The sequence below is a fragment of the Miniopterus schreibersii genome, assembly GCF_964146895.1.
Source record: "Miniopterus schreibersii genome assembly, chromosome: 20".
In the NCBI taxonomy this organism is placed as follows: Eukaryota; Metazoa; Chordata; class Mammalia; order Chiroptera; family Miniopteridae; genus Miniopterus; species Miniopterus schreibersii.
Genome location: NC_138122.1, coordinates 24,351,427 through 24,367,423, shown reverse-complemented (window position 1 = coordinate 24,367,423; position 15,997 = coordinate 24,351,427). Strand labels below are relative to the sequence as shown.

Genomic DNA, 15,997 nt, shown 5'->3' with positions numbered 1-15,997 from the left:
GAACTCTCACACACTGCTGGTGGGAATGTTAAATGGTACAATCACTTTGGAAAACAGTCTGTTTCTTGTAAAATTAAAACATAGACTTGTCATGTGATCCAGCAATTCCACTCCTAAGTGTTTATCTAAGAGAAATAAAAACATATGTCCACCCAAAAGACTTGTACAGAATGTTCATAGCAGCCTTACCCATATTAGCCAAAAACTGGATTCAGCTGTATGTCCATTAATGAAAATTGTGGTACATGCATAGGATGGAAGGATACCAGGCAATAAAAGGGACTGAATTATTGATATGATCAATAGCATGGATGGACCTCAAACACATGCCAAGTGAAAGAAACCTGACACAGAAGTGGACACACGGTATGGTTCCACTTAGATGAAACTCCACTCTGCAGTAATAGAAAGCATATTAGGGGCTGCCAGTGGCTGGGTGAGGGGTGGGGATTGACAGATGCGAGATCAAAATAGTCTATATCTTGATTGTAGTTATAGTTACATATGTCAAGCACATTGTACTGTGCATTTTAAATTGGGGCTTAATTGTAGATTGTGCTTCAATAAAATTGAAAAAATAGAGTAAAAAAGGAAAAATATATTATGCCATAGATTATTCAACCGAGAGGTCATACAGAGCAGTCAGCAAGTCTAAAAATCTGGCTCATAATTCTCTCATCAGTTCACTGTGTGTAGTCAGGAGCAGGAGAAATAGGGATTCTTTTTTTCCCCCTGCTTAAAAAAATAGCTTACTTGCAAGATTATTCAATGTAAGAAGTAAAGTCCTTGTAAACCCAACCTGTCAGAGGCCACCACTGGGAATGGATTACTCCTCCAGCTTATTTCTAAGCTTATATTGTAACATATATTATTAGATAAATAGTTTAATATTACTGTTTTTAAAAAGTACGTTTTTATTGATTTCAGAGAGAGGAAGGGAGAGGGAAAGAGAGAAACATCAACTGTGAGAGAGAATAATAGATCAGCTGCATCCCGCACGCCCCCTACTGGGGATGGAGCCCAAAACCAGGGCATGTGCCCTGACCAGGGTTGACACTCAACCACTGAGCAACACCAGCGGGCTACTAATGTTATTTTTAATTATTATTTACAAGTATAAAACCAAACATATTAATAGGATTTATATTTGTCTTATTAAAGTCTAGTATTTACAAATATAAAATCCTATTAAAATCTCTTAATAGGTTTGTTTTTTCAATGTTTTCATATGACAATTTACTTTATCTCTTTCCATACTTAATTCTTTTTTACTTTTTGTCTCTTTTATGGAAGCTTAACTTATTTAACTGGTTTCCTTTTGAGGGACCATTTGTTGCTATTTTTCATCCCTAAAAACAACAGTAATAAACATCCTACATCCTTGTAATTACACAGCATGAGTATTTCTGTATATAACTGGGCTTTCTAGAAATTTCTTGGTGAAGTTGCTTGGTCAAAAGGCACAACAGCCGGCGGGCGGGCGAGGCTCAGCAGTTGGGCATCCACCTAGGATCCAGGAGATGGAGATTCGATCCCCAGTCAGGGGTGTGCAGGAGGCAGCCGATGGATGACGACTGTCTCATCCTTGATGTTTCTATCTCTGTCTCTCCCTCTCCCTTCCTCTCTCTGAAATCAATAAAGATATATTTAAAAATTAAAAAATTTTTAAAAAGGGCATAACAGTTTTAAGGAGGGAAAAAATTATTCCCTTCCTGCTGCATGATATGTGGAAACTTTCTCATATTCCCTTGTAGTCCATACCCTTCAAATGGAAACATTATTCTGACTTCTCTCTCACCTTGAATTAATACTGCCTGTTTTGAACTTTGTAACTTTTGGAACCACACAGACTATACTGCCTATTTAAACTAAATAGTCTTTCCGGCTACAAGTAAATGATGCTTTGTAACCTGCTTTTCCCTCTTAGCACTACCTCAGGAACATTTTGCCAAGGTCCTACAGTAAAATCACGATTTTAAATCGCTGTATGGTAAATAGGAATGTTCTTGGTTATATTTACATGTGTATTTGTTTACTTTTTACGCGTGAGGGAAGAGGCGTTCAGCGAGCCCACACGGGGCAAGGGAAGAGCCTGGGCCTCACACCCGCGCCTCGGCCACGCTCACTCTTCCTCCGCCGAGAGCCCAGGGCTCAGACATGGGCAGCGCCTCGCAAGACGGCACCGTGACAGCAAAAAGAATTACTAATAAGTATTAATGACTCATGACAAGAGGACAGAAGACAATTACCTTAATATAGTAGGCGTCTTAGTAATGTCTGTGCAGTATTATTCACGCCCATATTATTAGCCTGTGTCACGGGCAGCGGCTGGGTCCAGAACCGCTCATTCCAGATGTGCAGGGGCGGGGACTTCCAGGGACACGCCCCAGCCGAGCTGTGAGGAGCCAATCGGCGCACCGAAGGCGGGGCCCTGGGAGCGACAACGGTGCCGCCCAATAGGCCGGCCTCCGGGGCCGCCGCTGACCAATGGGCGCGCTCCTCCGGGACGGTCGGAAATGGTAAGGCGGCTCCGGGGGCCGTTGTTCGGCGCCGAGGTTGTCTGAGGCTGCTCGGTGGCCGAGGCTTGCGGGTCAGCTCGACGTCCTTCTTCCGATCCTAGGTGAGCGTGGCGGCGGCCCTCGCCTGGGGGGGCTCCCTGCGGCCTCCGGTTCGCGAGGAGGCCGCTACCCTGAGGTAGGGGTGTGTGGGCGAGGGGGCTGTAGGCCCCGGGGGTCGCGGCCGCTGGGAGAAAGATGCCCGCGCCGCGGCGTCTCCTCAGCCGGTGGCGGAGGCGGCGCTTTCTCCTCAGGGAACCGGTGCCTCGACAGACCCAGGCGGCGCTGCCGCCGCCCCTTTCTGGCCTTGGCCCCGGCGGCTGGGAAGCGGGCGTCGTCGGGGGGCCGCTGGGCCCGAGCCTCGAGCTGCGGGCGTGGGGCGTCGCGGTGGCCTAGGGCGGGCTCTCGGCCGGCGGACCCGGGTTCGATTCCCCACCTGACCCACTGCGGCGCGGAACTGTCTCCCTGCCGGGACTTCCGCTTTCGCGGTCCCTGAAGTGGGCATAATGCCTTTCACCCGGTACGGTCGCGGCCGGGACTTATAAAGACGGTCGGTGGCGAGCGTTTGCGGTAAACGCAATTAATCGCTGCAGGGTGCGAAGCTGGTGCCCTCCCCGCTCGGACCCCGACCCCCGACCGCCGACCCCGACGTCGCTTGGGGAGGGGCTTTACAAACCGCTTCCTGGGTCCGGACCCCGAAGTGGCAGCCCCGCCCCCTGGCGCGGAGGGGCCGCCCTGACGCGGGAGACCGGCTGTGCCCCGCAGCGCCTCCGCGCCCTCGCGTCTCTGCTCGTGAGGACCCCTGGAAGTAACCGTCGGTTGTCGGCGTGAGGAGCTGGAGGCCCAGGGAGGTTAAACCGCTCGGCGGCCGAGTGGCCGCACCAGAATGTGACCCTCAGAGGGGCCGGCCCCAGTCCCCTCGCAGCTAGAAAACCGGGGGCTTCTCCCGTCCGAGGCTCTGCCCCGGTTCAGTGGGCTGGACTAGGTCACACCTAGAATCCGCCCTGAGAGCAGTACCTTTTGGGAAGGTGATTTATTTTCATAGAGAGGTGTTTCCTAGCCCTAGTTTTCCTGGTCCGGCGGCGGCCGTCTTGAAGCGCGTCCCGCCCTAAATCCCGCGGAGTCTGAAGTCCTCGGCGTCCTCTCTGCCCTTCGCGACGAGGCTTCTGGCGTTAGCCGCCCTCTTCGTTACGCTCCCCCAGAGCTGTGTTTACTTCGCGTCGCCGCCTAGGCCCGCTGCCCTGATGGGTGTTTCCGCGCTCCATCCGCTGTCTTAACTTTGCGTGTTTGCACGGCTGGCTCAGAAAGTTCCCCACCACCCTCGTCTAACGTAGGCTTCCTCCACGCCCATCTCCCTTTGTCTCTGTACTTTTCTATCAAAATACTCACCCTTATTGAGGTATATCTATTTCTTTTGCTTATTTTTGTCTTTTACTGATCTGTTGGGTCGGACACGATCTTTCTTCAGTTTGTAAAGTATTCTTCATGCCAGGGCACAGTGTCTGGCACCAGGGTCTTAGTTAACATGTTGAATGAATGAATGAATGAATATGTGTTTTGAAAAATGAGTTTGTCTGGAGATGTCAAAACCATTAAACAGCCGAGCCCTCTTTGGGGTGGTATTTAAGATCATTTTTGCTCAGGGGGAGGAGTCATCTAAAATAAATATTGGTAATAAAACTGCCAGTGCTTTTGCCTTCTGCACTGATGCCTTGTTTCAAAATAAGGGAAAAACTGGACAGTGGAGAAGCCTGGCAGACTCTGTCTTAAGTGATCCGAGTTAACATCGCCTGTAATAATAAGCCTGTTGACATCACATGTTTTCTGATATAATGCACCAAGGTGCACACAGCGTCACTTCTGTGGTGTTCTTGCCAGATATGTATTAATCATGAGCAAACAAAACCAGACTGAGGGACATTTTACAAAATACCTAGCCAATACGCTTAACAAGGTTATACGAGATGAAGAAAGACTGAAGAAATAGCCCAGATCAAAGATGATTAAGGAGAAATAATTAAATGCAGTATGTGACCCTGGATTAGATCCTGAACCAGAAAAAGGGTATTAGGGGGATGATTTGTGAAATTTGAAGACCTATTGACTAGTTGTTAGTATTGTATTAGTTTTAGTTTCCTACATTCTATAATTTTACTATGGTTACTTACGATGTTTTGGGTGAGGAGTATGTGGGAGTTATTTGTGCTGTTTTTTTGTGAGTCAAATTATTTTAAACCCATGTGTTGGGTATTAAATAAAATGCTTTAAGTGCACTTGTTTTTGTGACATTTTCTGTGCACCAGTTTGTGTGTGTGTTTTGCTTGTCATTCTTAAAGCAGAAATGAAATGGAAAGTTCTCACTTCTACCTTTGTAGTTTTCCGGAAGAGTTAAAAGATGGCTGAATTTCTAGATGATCAGGACACTCGACTGTGTGACAACTGGTAAGAAATTAATCTAAGAAATGTTACTGGAATGAGGGCAAACTGGCTTCTGTAAAGAGCTGGCTTATTTATGTCGGGTTGAAGTTAGAGCCGTATAATATGTCCTGCAAATGTATGGGTCTAAAGCCTTTCCAACAACTTTCTGTAAGAGTGCCTGTTTTAGTAATTTGACGAGATAATTGGTTTAGCTATCATAGTATTGTAGTGTCTAGAGTGATAGGATGAAGCTGGCCCTCAGGGCTCTGGTTCCTGCTTTTAATTAGTTAATGACTTTTGGCAACTCACTTGACTGCTTTGGGCCTCACTTTTCTGACCTACAAATATGGGAACTTATTTTTGGTCTTTCTGAAAAATATCATCATACATTTTTTAAAAAAGTACTAAAGGCATAATAAAATATTGGGCTAGATGAATTTTTTTCAGATTATGTTGCAAGGATTTCCCTGAGTGGCTACAGTAGCTGATTGTTTTGGGATGATTGAGATCAAAGTTTAGTGAGCTTGGCTCTACTCTAGTAGTGAGCGAGCAGTTCAACCAGAGCAGCTGAACTGTTTTTATAATGAATTTTGCTGAAGGAATGTTCAATTGCTTAAAAAAAAACACACACACACAAAAAACAGTCTAAAGTCTTCTGGCAGTCCAGATTAATCATTTCACAATTCCAAAACTGTTAGTGCAGACTGGGCGTTGTCTCGAACGTTAGGCTTTCTATTTTGGTGTTTTTACCCACGTGAGTGACAAGAAAGCAACTCTGCTGAAGTGAAACTTAGTGCACTAATCTGATTCTTGATTGGGATTTCTCGAGAACTTGATATTTTAGTGATACACAAGTGCTCTTACTAAAAGCTAAAGAAAGCAGAACTGCCTGTGTCATGTTTAATTTACCAAATCGTGGTAGAAGGAAAGAGATGTTTAATAAGGATAGTAGTTTGATGCAGATTGGTGCAAGGTTCAAGTCAAATAACAATTTTTCTCTTATTAACAATTTTTCAATTCTCAGCCTTCTGGCAGAATTAGGATATAATGAGGGCAACTGCTGGTGACAATATTCTTTCCCTGCATGGAATTAAGATTTCATTTCTTGAAAGAAAAATTGTTTCTGTGAGGGTATCTTGCCTTATAGGATATTTTTTTCTACTATGCCTCTATCACTTTCTGCCATTTAAAACACTATTTTAGCCTGGTTTGACTTTTAGTGGGATAAAATCTAATGAGATTAAACCTACCTCAGACTGAAAGTGAAAATAAATGGTAGCCCCCCCCCCCTTTTTTTTTTTGAAATCCTCACCTGAGGATATTTTTTCCATTGCTTTTTCAGAGAGAGTGGGGGTGGGGGGAGAGAGAGAGAAACATTGATTTGAGAGAGGTACATCGATTGGCTGCCTCCTGCACATGCCCTGACCAGGCTGGGGAAGGAGCCTGCAACCAAGGTACGTGCCCTGGGCCTGGATCAAACCCAGGACCCTTCAGTCCGCAGGCTGATGCTGTAACCATTGAACCAAATTGGCCATGGCTTTTTTGTCTTTGTTTTTGTTTTGTTTTTTAATAATCCTGGAGTGTACCATTGTGCTTTGGGGGGATAGATGGTTTTGGAAAAGCCTAGCTCAGCTCTTTTTGGCATCTGACTTTATGTAGTTGGTTGTGATCAGCTCTGAAGTCTAGAAAGTGAGGTTGAGCTTTTAGTTAGTACGTAGCACTGATAATTCAGAGAGTGTTGCCCAGAAGACTCAAAACCTTCAGGAGTTAATTCTTGAAAAGCAGGGGTAGTAACAATCATAAAGCTAATAGTCTAGATATTCACTAAAGAGAAATAATGGAAAATAAAGATTGGACAGGACAGGTTTCCACGTGATTCATCAGTAACTAGATCAGTCAGTAATGCTTGCTTTTTTCTTTGATCTAATTCTGTAGCAAAAAAGAAATTCCTGTGTGTAACTTTACCATCCATGAGATCCACTGTCAGAGGAACATTGGTATGTGCCCTATCTGCAAGGAAGCATTTCCCAAATCTGACATGGAGACTCACATGGCGACAGAACATTGTCAGGTGAACCACCAAGGACACGAATGTTCATGAATGTATTATACTTGTTGTGCACTAGCAAGTGAGCGAGTTGTCACAATTTATTCGTTCTCACTTCTCATCCTAGGTTGCCTGCAAATGTAACAAGAAGATGGAGAAGAGGCATTTAAAGAATCATGAGGTTGGTTTCCCTGCACAATGAAGGGAGTGAGTTACCATGGCCAGTGGTGAGATTACAGAGCCACATGCAGAGCAGAAAGCCAGTCTGCTTGCCTTTGTTCTCTGTGAGGTCTATGCACACAGCTTTAACTGTTTTCTGCCAGATTCAGCTGCATGGCTGTTGTGCTCCATGCTCAGACCTCAGAGCCTTTCCCTTTGGAACTGAGTCTGTCATTCTCATTCTGGGGTTTGGCTATTAGCAGCCTCACTGAGTGCTAAGCCAAACTTGGGGTTGCCAGTGTGGTACGAACTCCTTAGCGCACAGCCTGCCTTATAAATCTTGTGACTTCATTTTGCCCTTTTTTAAAAAAATACATCTTTATTGATTTCAGAGAGAGGAAGGGAGAGGGAGAGAGAGATAGAAACATGAATGATGAGAGAGTCATTGATGAGCTCTCCCTGCACACCCCCCACTGGGGATCGCAACCCAGGCATGTGCCTTGACTGGGAAGCGACCTGCAATCTCCTGGTTTGTAGGTCAATGCTCAACTGCTGAACCACGCTAGCTAGGCAAGTAGGTTCCTTCTAAGCATTTTCTTTTTGTAGAACTTGGTGGTAGGGACAGAGAGAAGCCCTGACTCTTAAGTACATAGAAGGTTGGAAGAGAACATTGAAGTAAATATTTTTTGCTTTGCCCTGTACTAAACCATGGCCTCTCCTAGATTTGCATATTAACTGCTTTGTTATTCTATGTTGCAGGAAACTGAGTGTCCTCTACGGCTTGCCATTTGCCAGCACTGTGATTTGGAACTTGCTGTTCTTAAACTGAAGGATCATGAAGACTACTGTGGTGCCCGGACAGAGTTATGTGGCATTTGTAGGCGTAATGTCATGGTGAAAGATCTAAAGACTCACCCTGAAGTTTGTGGGAGAGATGGGGAGAAAAAGAGAGAAGAGGTTGCCATGCCTCCTAATGCATATGATGCGTCTTGGGGTCAAGAAGGAATCTGGATTGCATCCCAACTCCTCAGACAAATTGAGTCTCTGGATCCACCCATGAGGCTACCCCGAAGGCCTCTGGCAGCCTTAGAATCGGACCTTTTCCATAGTAGGACTACCAACCAAAGGAACGTGACAACCCAGTTTCCAATTCAGAATAATTTGTGTGAGTTGTGTTTTTTAGAAGGGTTTCAGAGTCTCGGCAAATGGGAACAGGACTTTGGGGCCAAATAGATCTTAATTCTAGAAACCTGACTAGCTAGGTAGCATTAGGAAGAACACCTAACTTTCCTACAGATGGGAGTACTAGAACCTCTTTGAATTAGATTACTATTGGATTATAGTTAGGTTTGATGATGATAATTATTACAATGCTATTAACAGCTAATTTTACCGAGTATGCCCTGTGTGCTTCAGGCATTTACAAAGTGCTTTACATGTATTAACTCATTTAATTCTCACAGCAGTCTCATGAGTTAAGTGGTAGAGCAGGGATTTGAATTCAGACAGTCTGATCCCATGCTGTAAACCATTTGCTACAATGCAGAAGATATACATAAAATGTTTAGCACAGTGTCCATCTCATAGTTAAAGCTCAATAATATTGCTTATTAATAAAGCAATTAGAATGGTAATGGAGCCCTTTATCTGGCAGACTTCACATTTGGAGTCCTGTGAGACCTGGACTGCTGGGCCTCTTTTGTTCCTGCACAGATGCATGGACTTGAGCAAAAGCATGGCAACATTTCTGATGTATCTTGAGAACTGGTTTTTTTTTCAGTGGAAGAACAAGAAAGGCAGGAAAAGAATAGAAGCCGACAGTCCCCCAAAGAGGGTGGTGAAGACAGTGCAAACTTGGACTTCATGTTGGCCCTAAGTCTGCAAAATGAAGGCCAGGCCCCCAAATTGGCAGACCAGGACTTCTGGAGGGCTGTGCGGGAGGTAGACCAGTACCTTGGAGGTCCCAATGCTCTGAATGACCTAAAGGGTAGGTCTGTCTTTCTTCACTAGCCTCTGTCTCCACAAGTTTTTTGGTCTTAACGCTATACAATTCATATAAAATAGAAAGTTTTTCATGAGATAAAATTTGCCTTTTTTGTTCATTGTTTTTCCCAACTTTCTATTTTTAAAAACTATCAGAATAGTATAGGAAATACCTATATACCCGTTTTTCTACATTCCCCATTTCTAGTATTTTTCTTTGATCTTTATAACTCCCCCCCCCCCCCCACTTGAGAAGAAGTTGCAGATAATAACATTTTATCCCTACGTCCTTCAGGATGTATGTCTTAAGAACAAGGGTGCTCTGTGTAAATGCAATACAGATCCACTTCCAGGAAGTTTCACATAAGTTCCTTCCTTGCACATAACACATTTTTCATTTCTATTTGAGTCTGAGTCTTTTTCCTTCAGTGTGTCATCATTTTCAAAATAACCTCTTATACCTTAATCATATTGCAGTTCTCTTTTAAAGATATCTTTAAACATGTTAAATATTCTTATTTTTCTGTCGTGTCTGAAAACACATCTAACATTTTTTTTCTTTTTGTTGTTTCTGTTGACGCACTCATGGTGGCTTGCTGCCTCCCTCCCTGTGTGCAGGCACTCGAGCTAGCATTGTTTTCTAGTGTGTTCCTCTGAGAGTATGTATACATGCTTCTAGCAGGCACCTAGGGATACTACTAATTGGAACAGTTTTAAACTGAATTTTAATAGAGACTTTTCTCTCCTACCCAAAGCCAAAACCTAGTTAGGCCAGTTTCCTTACCTCCTCTCGTTGTTCACCCTCCATTTGCTCAGTGGTCTTACTGAGGCTGTTTTGTTTTGGAAATCCTGGGTTTAACATCACTGTTATTTATTTACCTAAGTTACTTTTACTAAGCATCTTTTGATATTTTGTACTGGGAGGGTTTTTCAGAATATTTGTCTACCAGTAATATATAATCCTCAGTTTCTTCATCTGTAAAATGAAGGTAATGTAGGATTGAAATAATGCACAGGAGGCTCTTAGATTAGGGCCTAGGATCATTACACATTTAAATTTCTTCTTAATGAGAGTAGTGGGTAAGTTACTGCTTTAATGCTACTCAGGGAATGGTGACAAGCAAATCTTTTCCCATAGTTGCAAGTTTTTTGTCTGGGGTTTGTCTCTTGGGTAGTTTCCCTTGGAGGATTTGCAGGCCCACAAATTGCTATGTCTCTGAAATGTCAGAGTCAGACTTTTAATTAAAACCCCACCAGGGGGATAACAGGTTGAATCAAGGTTGTTTTTGTTCATTTGGTTTCTGTGTGGCCTCTGATACCTAGATGCAGCTGATGAGACCATGTTGCCTTGTGAATTTTGTGAGGAGCTCTACCCAGAGGACCTGCTGATTGACCATCAGGTGTGTTGTGAATTACTTGAGTAAACACATATCAGGTGTGTTTGTCTTTTGAGTTTTAGCTTTATGTAGGGGCGTGTGCAGGCCATAGTTGGTGTTGCAGGCCCCATGAACACAGTAAAAAAAACAACAAAAAACACAAATGTTTAAAATAAAAGTTTTCCATCTGTATTCCCCTGATCCCGTCTAGTTCCTCTCCCCAATATTAAGCATTATTAAACATTTGTGACTTCTAGAAAATGTTTTAGGAATGTATTTTTTTCCTTAACTTTTTTTTAACCTATTTTTTTGTTTTTTGAGACAGACAAGCTGTAACCCTTCCCGTGCCTTACCTTCGTTTAATATGGGTAGTACTTCCCCCAAAGTGGTGGAGGAGGACCAGGATGTTATCTTCCAGAGGTTTCTGCAGCAGGCTACAAGTAACCAGTTAGACTCTTTGATGGGCCTGAGCAATTCACCCCCTGTGGAAGACAGCATCATCATCCCTTGTGAATTCTGTGGGGTACAGCTGGAAGAGGAGGTGCTGTTCCACCACCAGGTAAGAGTCCCTGGAGGCCATGCCCACTCACTCCATGCTGATCCTGTGGGGAACCTGGGGTTTTCAGAGCTGAGAATGCTTCGTTAGTGTTTAAGTTGCATGCATACCTGACTCTGCTACTGGGCATGCCCTGTCTGACTTTCTCTACCATCTGGCAACTGAAGCCATCGTGTCACTAGCTGAGGACCAAGAAGCCAGGACTCCATTTAAGCGGGCGTGGAGGACTTGCCAGAGTGGTTTAGATGAGAGAGCTCCTCTGAGGTCACTGACACATTCTACCTCGACCAGACAGATGCTTCCTGCTGTGGTGGCATTTGAGGCTTACATTTCAAGAGACCTGGGGTTCTAGTTCTGTGGTTGATCTTGGATACAGCCTGCTCCCTCACTGGGGACATCTGGAAATGAAGGAGCTAGATTAGGCAATTTGAACTTCTTTTTCAGCTTTTGCAGTCTAGGATTCCAGCCTGTTAGTGAGGAATAAATTTTCTGCCCAATCTTCCTTGTGGGGAGTGAACACTGCAGGTGTGTTCAGGGTCACTTTTGCAGTTGATGCCATGTAGCTGTTGCCGGAATGCCACACATTTCATTTGTGTAATAAAGACTTCTGATTTTGGATCAGGCAGTAGATATGTGACTGCTGGTTGTCTCCTGCGGGCTGTTGTCTCCTGCGGGAGACTGTGAAATAAGCAACCATGCAGCTACTCTCTGGTCAAAGCGTAGGCGTGCTTTTTAGGGCTCTCAACACCAGCCCTTCCAATCCCTGCGCAAACCAGGCAGTGCTTCTTTGGTACCTTGGGTGCTAATGGGAGTGGTTCCTCCATTCCAGATGTGTTTCCTTTTAGTCCCAGGCCCTTCCTCTCAGTGCCCTTCCTCAGAGTCCCCTCGATAAGGTGTGTCCACCCAACTTGATGTTCCTTCCTTTCTTCCCACTGCTCCCGCTCCTAGAAATGACTCAGCCCAGAGGTACTAATTTTGGTTTTTCTTGTTAGGACCAGTGTGACCAACGCCCAGCCACAGCAAACCACCATGTGACGGAGGGGATTCCTAGACAGGAGTTCCAGCCTCGAGAGACCTCACCAGAGCTGCCCAAGAGGCGTATCAGACACCAGGGTATTAGCCAGGGCTGAGCCAAAGCAGGTCTGCTGTTGACTCGGGCCTGTTTACTGTTTCTCATCTGCTGCTCTACCATGGGGGTTCCCTGAATCCTGAACTGCCAAGCACAGTAGGATCTCACTGGGCTAGTTGTGGTCCCATGTTTAGACTGAGTGGTCTCGGGTGTAGGTTTATAGGGTCCTGGCTTTGGGAACAGCCAAGAGACATGCTTTGTAGTCAGTAATAATTCAGCTGTGGCTTTCCTCAGCTGTGGCTGCCCTGGGCCCCCCTACCTTTAGTTGAAATTTGCTTAGGGTACTCCATCATCATCAGTCATCATCATTATTAAAGAGTCTCGTGACTAGGCAAGTAAACTGTTTTTGAAACTCACTACAAAGCCAGTTAGAAATGATTTTTCAAGGTGTGCTTGCACATCGTTGTTGGTTGGGTATATGAGCACTCATGTAATAAGTATACAGTGTGGACAAAGCGTTCCCAACCCCGTCTGGAGTCTTGGGTTTCAGCAGCCTTTAGATGTGAGGCAGTTAATGTTCTACCCAGAATCTTTTTATTCCTGCCCCAACTAGTGCTGATAGCAAGAGCAGTCTTTCCCCTAAAGCCAGTGCTCTCTTCTCTCCACAGGAGACCTGTCTTCTGGTTACATGGATGATATTAAGCAGGAAACAGATAAAGTGCCCACCTACCCTCTTCCCCCCAGCAGACCCATTAACAATATGATGACTTCCTGTAACCGAGTGTCAACATCCACATCAGGCCCAAGACCTGGTTCCCAGCCCAGCGTAATGAAGCTCAACAACTTAGACAGCCAGGACTCCCAGGGGCGGAATCGAAACAGCCATAATGGAGCCATGGCTACTGGGCACGTTCCAGTGATTCACCCTGTTCGAAATCTCTACCCAGATAACCTTGCGCCCTCTTTTCCCCGTGGGTCTTCAGGGAGATACGGGTCAAGGTAAGAGTCAGTAGCTCAGGAGACCATGAGAGTGTGGACTCTGCTTGTGTTGTGGCCTGATTCCAAAATGTTCTTTTGCTATCTGTGGGTTTTTTTGTTTTGTATTATCTGCTCACAGAGAACTGCTTATTATGTCTGCTTCTAACTGTTTGTCTTGTGAGTTTTCAGACTTTTGTTCAGGGGCATCTTAGAAACTAGTTTCCAATCCTTCTCTTTCAGTGGTAGGAGTGAAAGTGGCAGGAGCTCACGGGTCACCCCCACAACCGCCAGCTTTCGCAACAGGACTGCAAAGGTAACTGGGGATCCAGCCCCAAAATGCCCAGTGAGGACTCGGAGTGGGTGGGTCTGGTATGGTTCTTGAAGTCAGAGGAGCTGGGCAACAGGCCACTCGTGGCTTTTGATGAAGAGGTGTCTGTGGAAGCTTGACATTTCCAGAGTTCTAAAGGTGCGCTGCATTGTCACTCTCTACGTAAGCTTCATTTGTGTTCTGTTTTCAATAGGCAAAACCTCCCAAGCAGCAGGGAGCTGGGGATGCCGAGGAGGAAGAGGAGGAGTAATGGTGTCTGCAGAGAACCCGCACAGGGGTGCCATCTGCACAGCTGCACTTGCCGCAGCGCAGGCCCCGTCCTGGGCTCTGTGGGCAGGGGAGATTTTACGGATTTAACTTTTTCTAGGTTATGACCATTTTGTGTCTTTTGAGATTGTGATGTGAATATTTGGGGGTTTGAGGGAGGGTTACCAAGGAGGCTGTTGAGAAATATTTCAGCTTTAGCTGCTGCCTCTCAGCCCACCAGGACTCCATCTTTTGACATACTATCACCACTGCTTCTTGGTGCTGTGTGGGCCTGGTGGAGAGAGGAGAGAGTTTTGGAAACCCAGTTTCCACCCGTAAAGTGATTGTCTTCCCTGCAGGGCCTAAATTTGAGAACTTTTGGGTAACCTCTCCTGTGTACCGCCCCTCCCCACGCTAGAATTTGGGCCTCTGGGTGTGTGTGGAGCTGTGGGGAGGTGTTCAGGTCAGTTGCAATATATGTTAGGAACAGGCTTTTGGAGATGAGTTGAACTAGAGGTGAATGGACTCGAGACTTTGCTGTAATCCACGCCTTTGGCATTGGCGTCACTGCCTTCTGTTTCTCATGGGGAGACGGCTCCTTTTTCTTTGCTGCCTTCTGATGGAGACGGCGAGGGCCTCCCAGTCCTTGCCAGGGCCATGCTGGGCTCTGCCCTGATTGGGACTGAGGCCTAAGCTCCGTGACTTACTCTGAAAACCAAGTATCAGAGCCCCCATCTCCCTCTTTTTATTATTATAATGACTAACATCCTTGTAATAGAAATAAAGTTTGTACTTGAAGTTCACCTGAGTCTTGTGGTCCCTTCTCCTGTGCACTCGGGAGACCTCGGGGAGGCATGGGGGAAGGTGCGCAGGACCAGGCTTTCTCTGTGCTTCCTGGAAGCCTAGCAGATACAGTGTGAGCTCCTTCTTATATTGGAAACTGACAGGTTGCTGCAGCTCTGGTGATGATGTTGGGTGGGGGAGGGCTTTCTCTGAGTAGAGAAAGGCAGATTCATCAAAAGCCTCAATCCTGAGAGTAGTTGAGCCTTAGCAGAATTATCCATGACCCCTCAGCACCTCACAGTTTGCACAGGACCATCTAGCACCTTAGGTTATTTTGAGCTCATTTGTTTTTTTGCCAACAACGTAGTGGGGGTAGGAAGAGTGGGAAGAACTGGTCCATTTCATAGGTGGAAAGGAGTGACTAGCTAGCAAAGGCTGTGTAGTTAATTCATGGCAGAGCTAGGACTCAAATCCAGGCCTGAGTTTTACTAAGAGAAAGCAGCTGGACAAAGGTAGACTATAAAGTACGTTCACAGTGTTCTGCAGTCTTCATCGCCCATCTATTGGTTTCTTGTACTTCAGGTTCATTAAGCGTCTTGCATCTTTGAGTTCATAGTTTTCAGCCAAATTTGGAAAATACTTCAGCCATTATTTCTTCAGATTATTTTCCTGTTTCTCCATTTTTTTCTATCTCTACCTAATATATCCAGTGTTTTTCTTTTTTCCCCTGAGCTTTTTAAAACTATAGAACACTCATTTGTGTAGTTTCTGGGTCAGTTTCAACTGATTTTTCTGGGTCCTGTTTTATTGCTTTCTTGCATGCCTGGTGGTTTTTGGTTGGATGCCAGACATTCTGAATTTTACCTACTTGGTTGCTGGTATTTTTGAATTCCTATAAATATTCTTGAACTTTGTTTTCATACTTGGGAACAGTTTGATCCTTCTAGATCAGACCTTTTTTTTTTTTTTTTTTTTTAAATCAGACTTTTAAGCTTTACTAGCTAGGGCCTGTGCAGGGATTAGCCTAGGGCTACTTTTGCTCCAATACTAAGGCGAAACTGATGTCCATCAAAGAATACCAAGTCCTTCCAAGCCTATCACAGTGGCAAGCAACTGCAGATCACATTGTAGCTCCTACCAGGGTGCCCCATGCTGGGCACAAGCTGCAGCTGACCTTGTCCTGCACTGGAGCCCATCCTGAGGCTCCAGAACCAATACACCTAGTGGCCAGCTTCAGACCACACCAGCGCATCGCCCAACCAGCTCCACAAATGACACACCCAAAGGGTGGACCTGGCGGCTGGCACCAGAGCCCCACAAAAGTGACTCCTGCTCTGTGAGATCAGCCCCTCTACAAGAACTCATCCTCTATAGTCATGGTCAGTCCTCACGGCCAATCAGCCTGAGGGTCAATCCCACCCACTGATGTGCCAACAGCAATCAGAGCTGAGCTATAACAGGAGGGCACACAGTCCACCCCTGGAGCACTCAGCTCGGAG

General features: G+C 45.4%; 1 protein-coding gene across 4 annotated transcripts; it reads left to right on the top strand.

The window, feature by feature from the left end:
• The first annotated feature begins 2,523 nt into the window (after positions 1–2,523).
• TRAFD1 (TRAF-type zinc finger domain containing 1) lies at positions 2,524–14,518 on the top strand. 4 transcript variants are annotated; one of them, XM_081123570.1, is made up of 12 exons: positions 2,524–2,620; positions 4,931–4,997; positions 6,909–7,044; positions 7,148–7,201; positions 7,939–8,344; positions 8,960–9,166; positions 10,486–10,562; positions 10,864–11,097; positions 12,087–12,207; positions 12,832–13,162; positions 13,382–13,454; positions 13,663–14,518. In XM_081123570.1, the coding sequence occupies exons 2-12, from the start codon at positions 4,951–4,953 to the stop codon at positions 13,717–13,719; spliced, it is 1,743 nt and encodes a 580-aa protein (XP_080979696.1). In that variant the 5' UTR covers positions 2,524–2,620; positions 4,931–4,950; the 3' UTR covers positions 13,720–14,518. The 4 variants fall into 4 exon arrangements, with proteins under 4 accessions (XP_080979696.1, XP_080979698.1, XP_080979697.1 ...); XM_081123571.1 differs by having other exon boundaries at positions 2,609–2,694; XM_081123572.1 differs by lacking the exon at positions 8,960–9,166.
• Positions 14,519–15,997: the final 1,479 nt, after the last annotated feature.

Coding starts and splice junctions, on each gene's coding strand:
- TRAFD1 (XM_081123570.1), top strand. CDS start 4,951: ATGGCTGAATTTCTAGATGATCAGGACACTCGACTGTGTGACAACTG. Junction 12,208..12,831: donor GAGGCGTATCAGACACCAGG/GTATTAGCCAGG, acceptor TTCTCTCCACAG/GAGACCTGTCTTCTGGTTAC. Junction 13,163..13,381: donor TCAGGGAGATACGGGTCAAG/GTAAGAGTCAGT, acceptor CTTCTCTTTCAG/TGGTAGGAGTGAAAGTGGCA.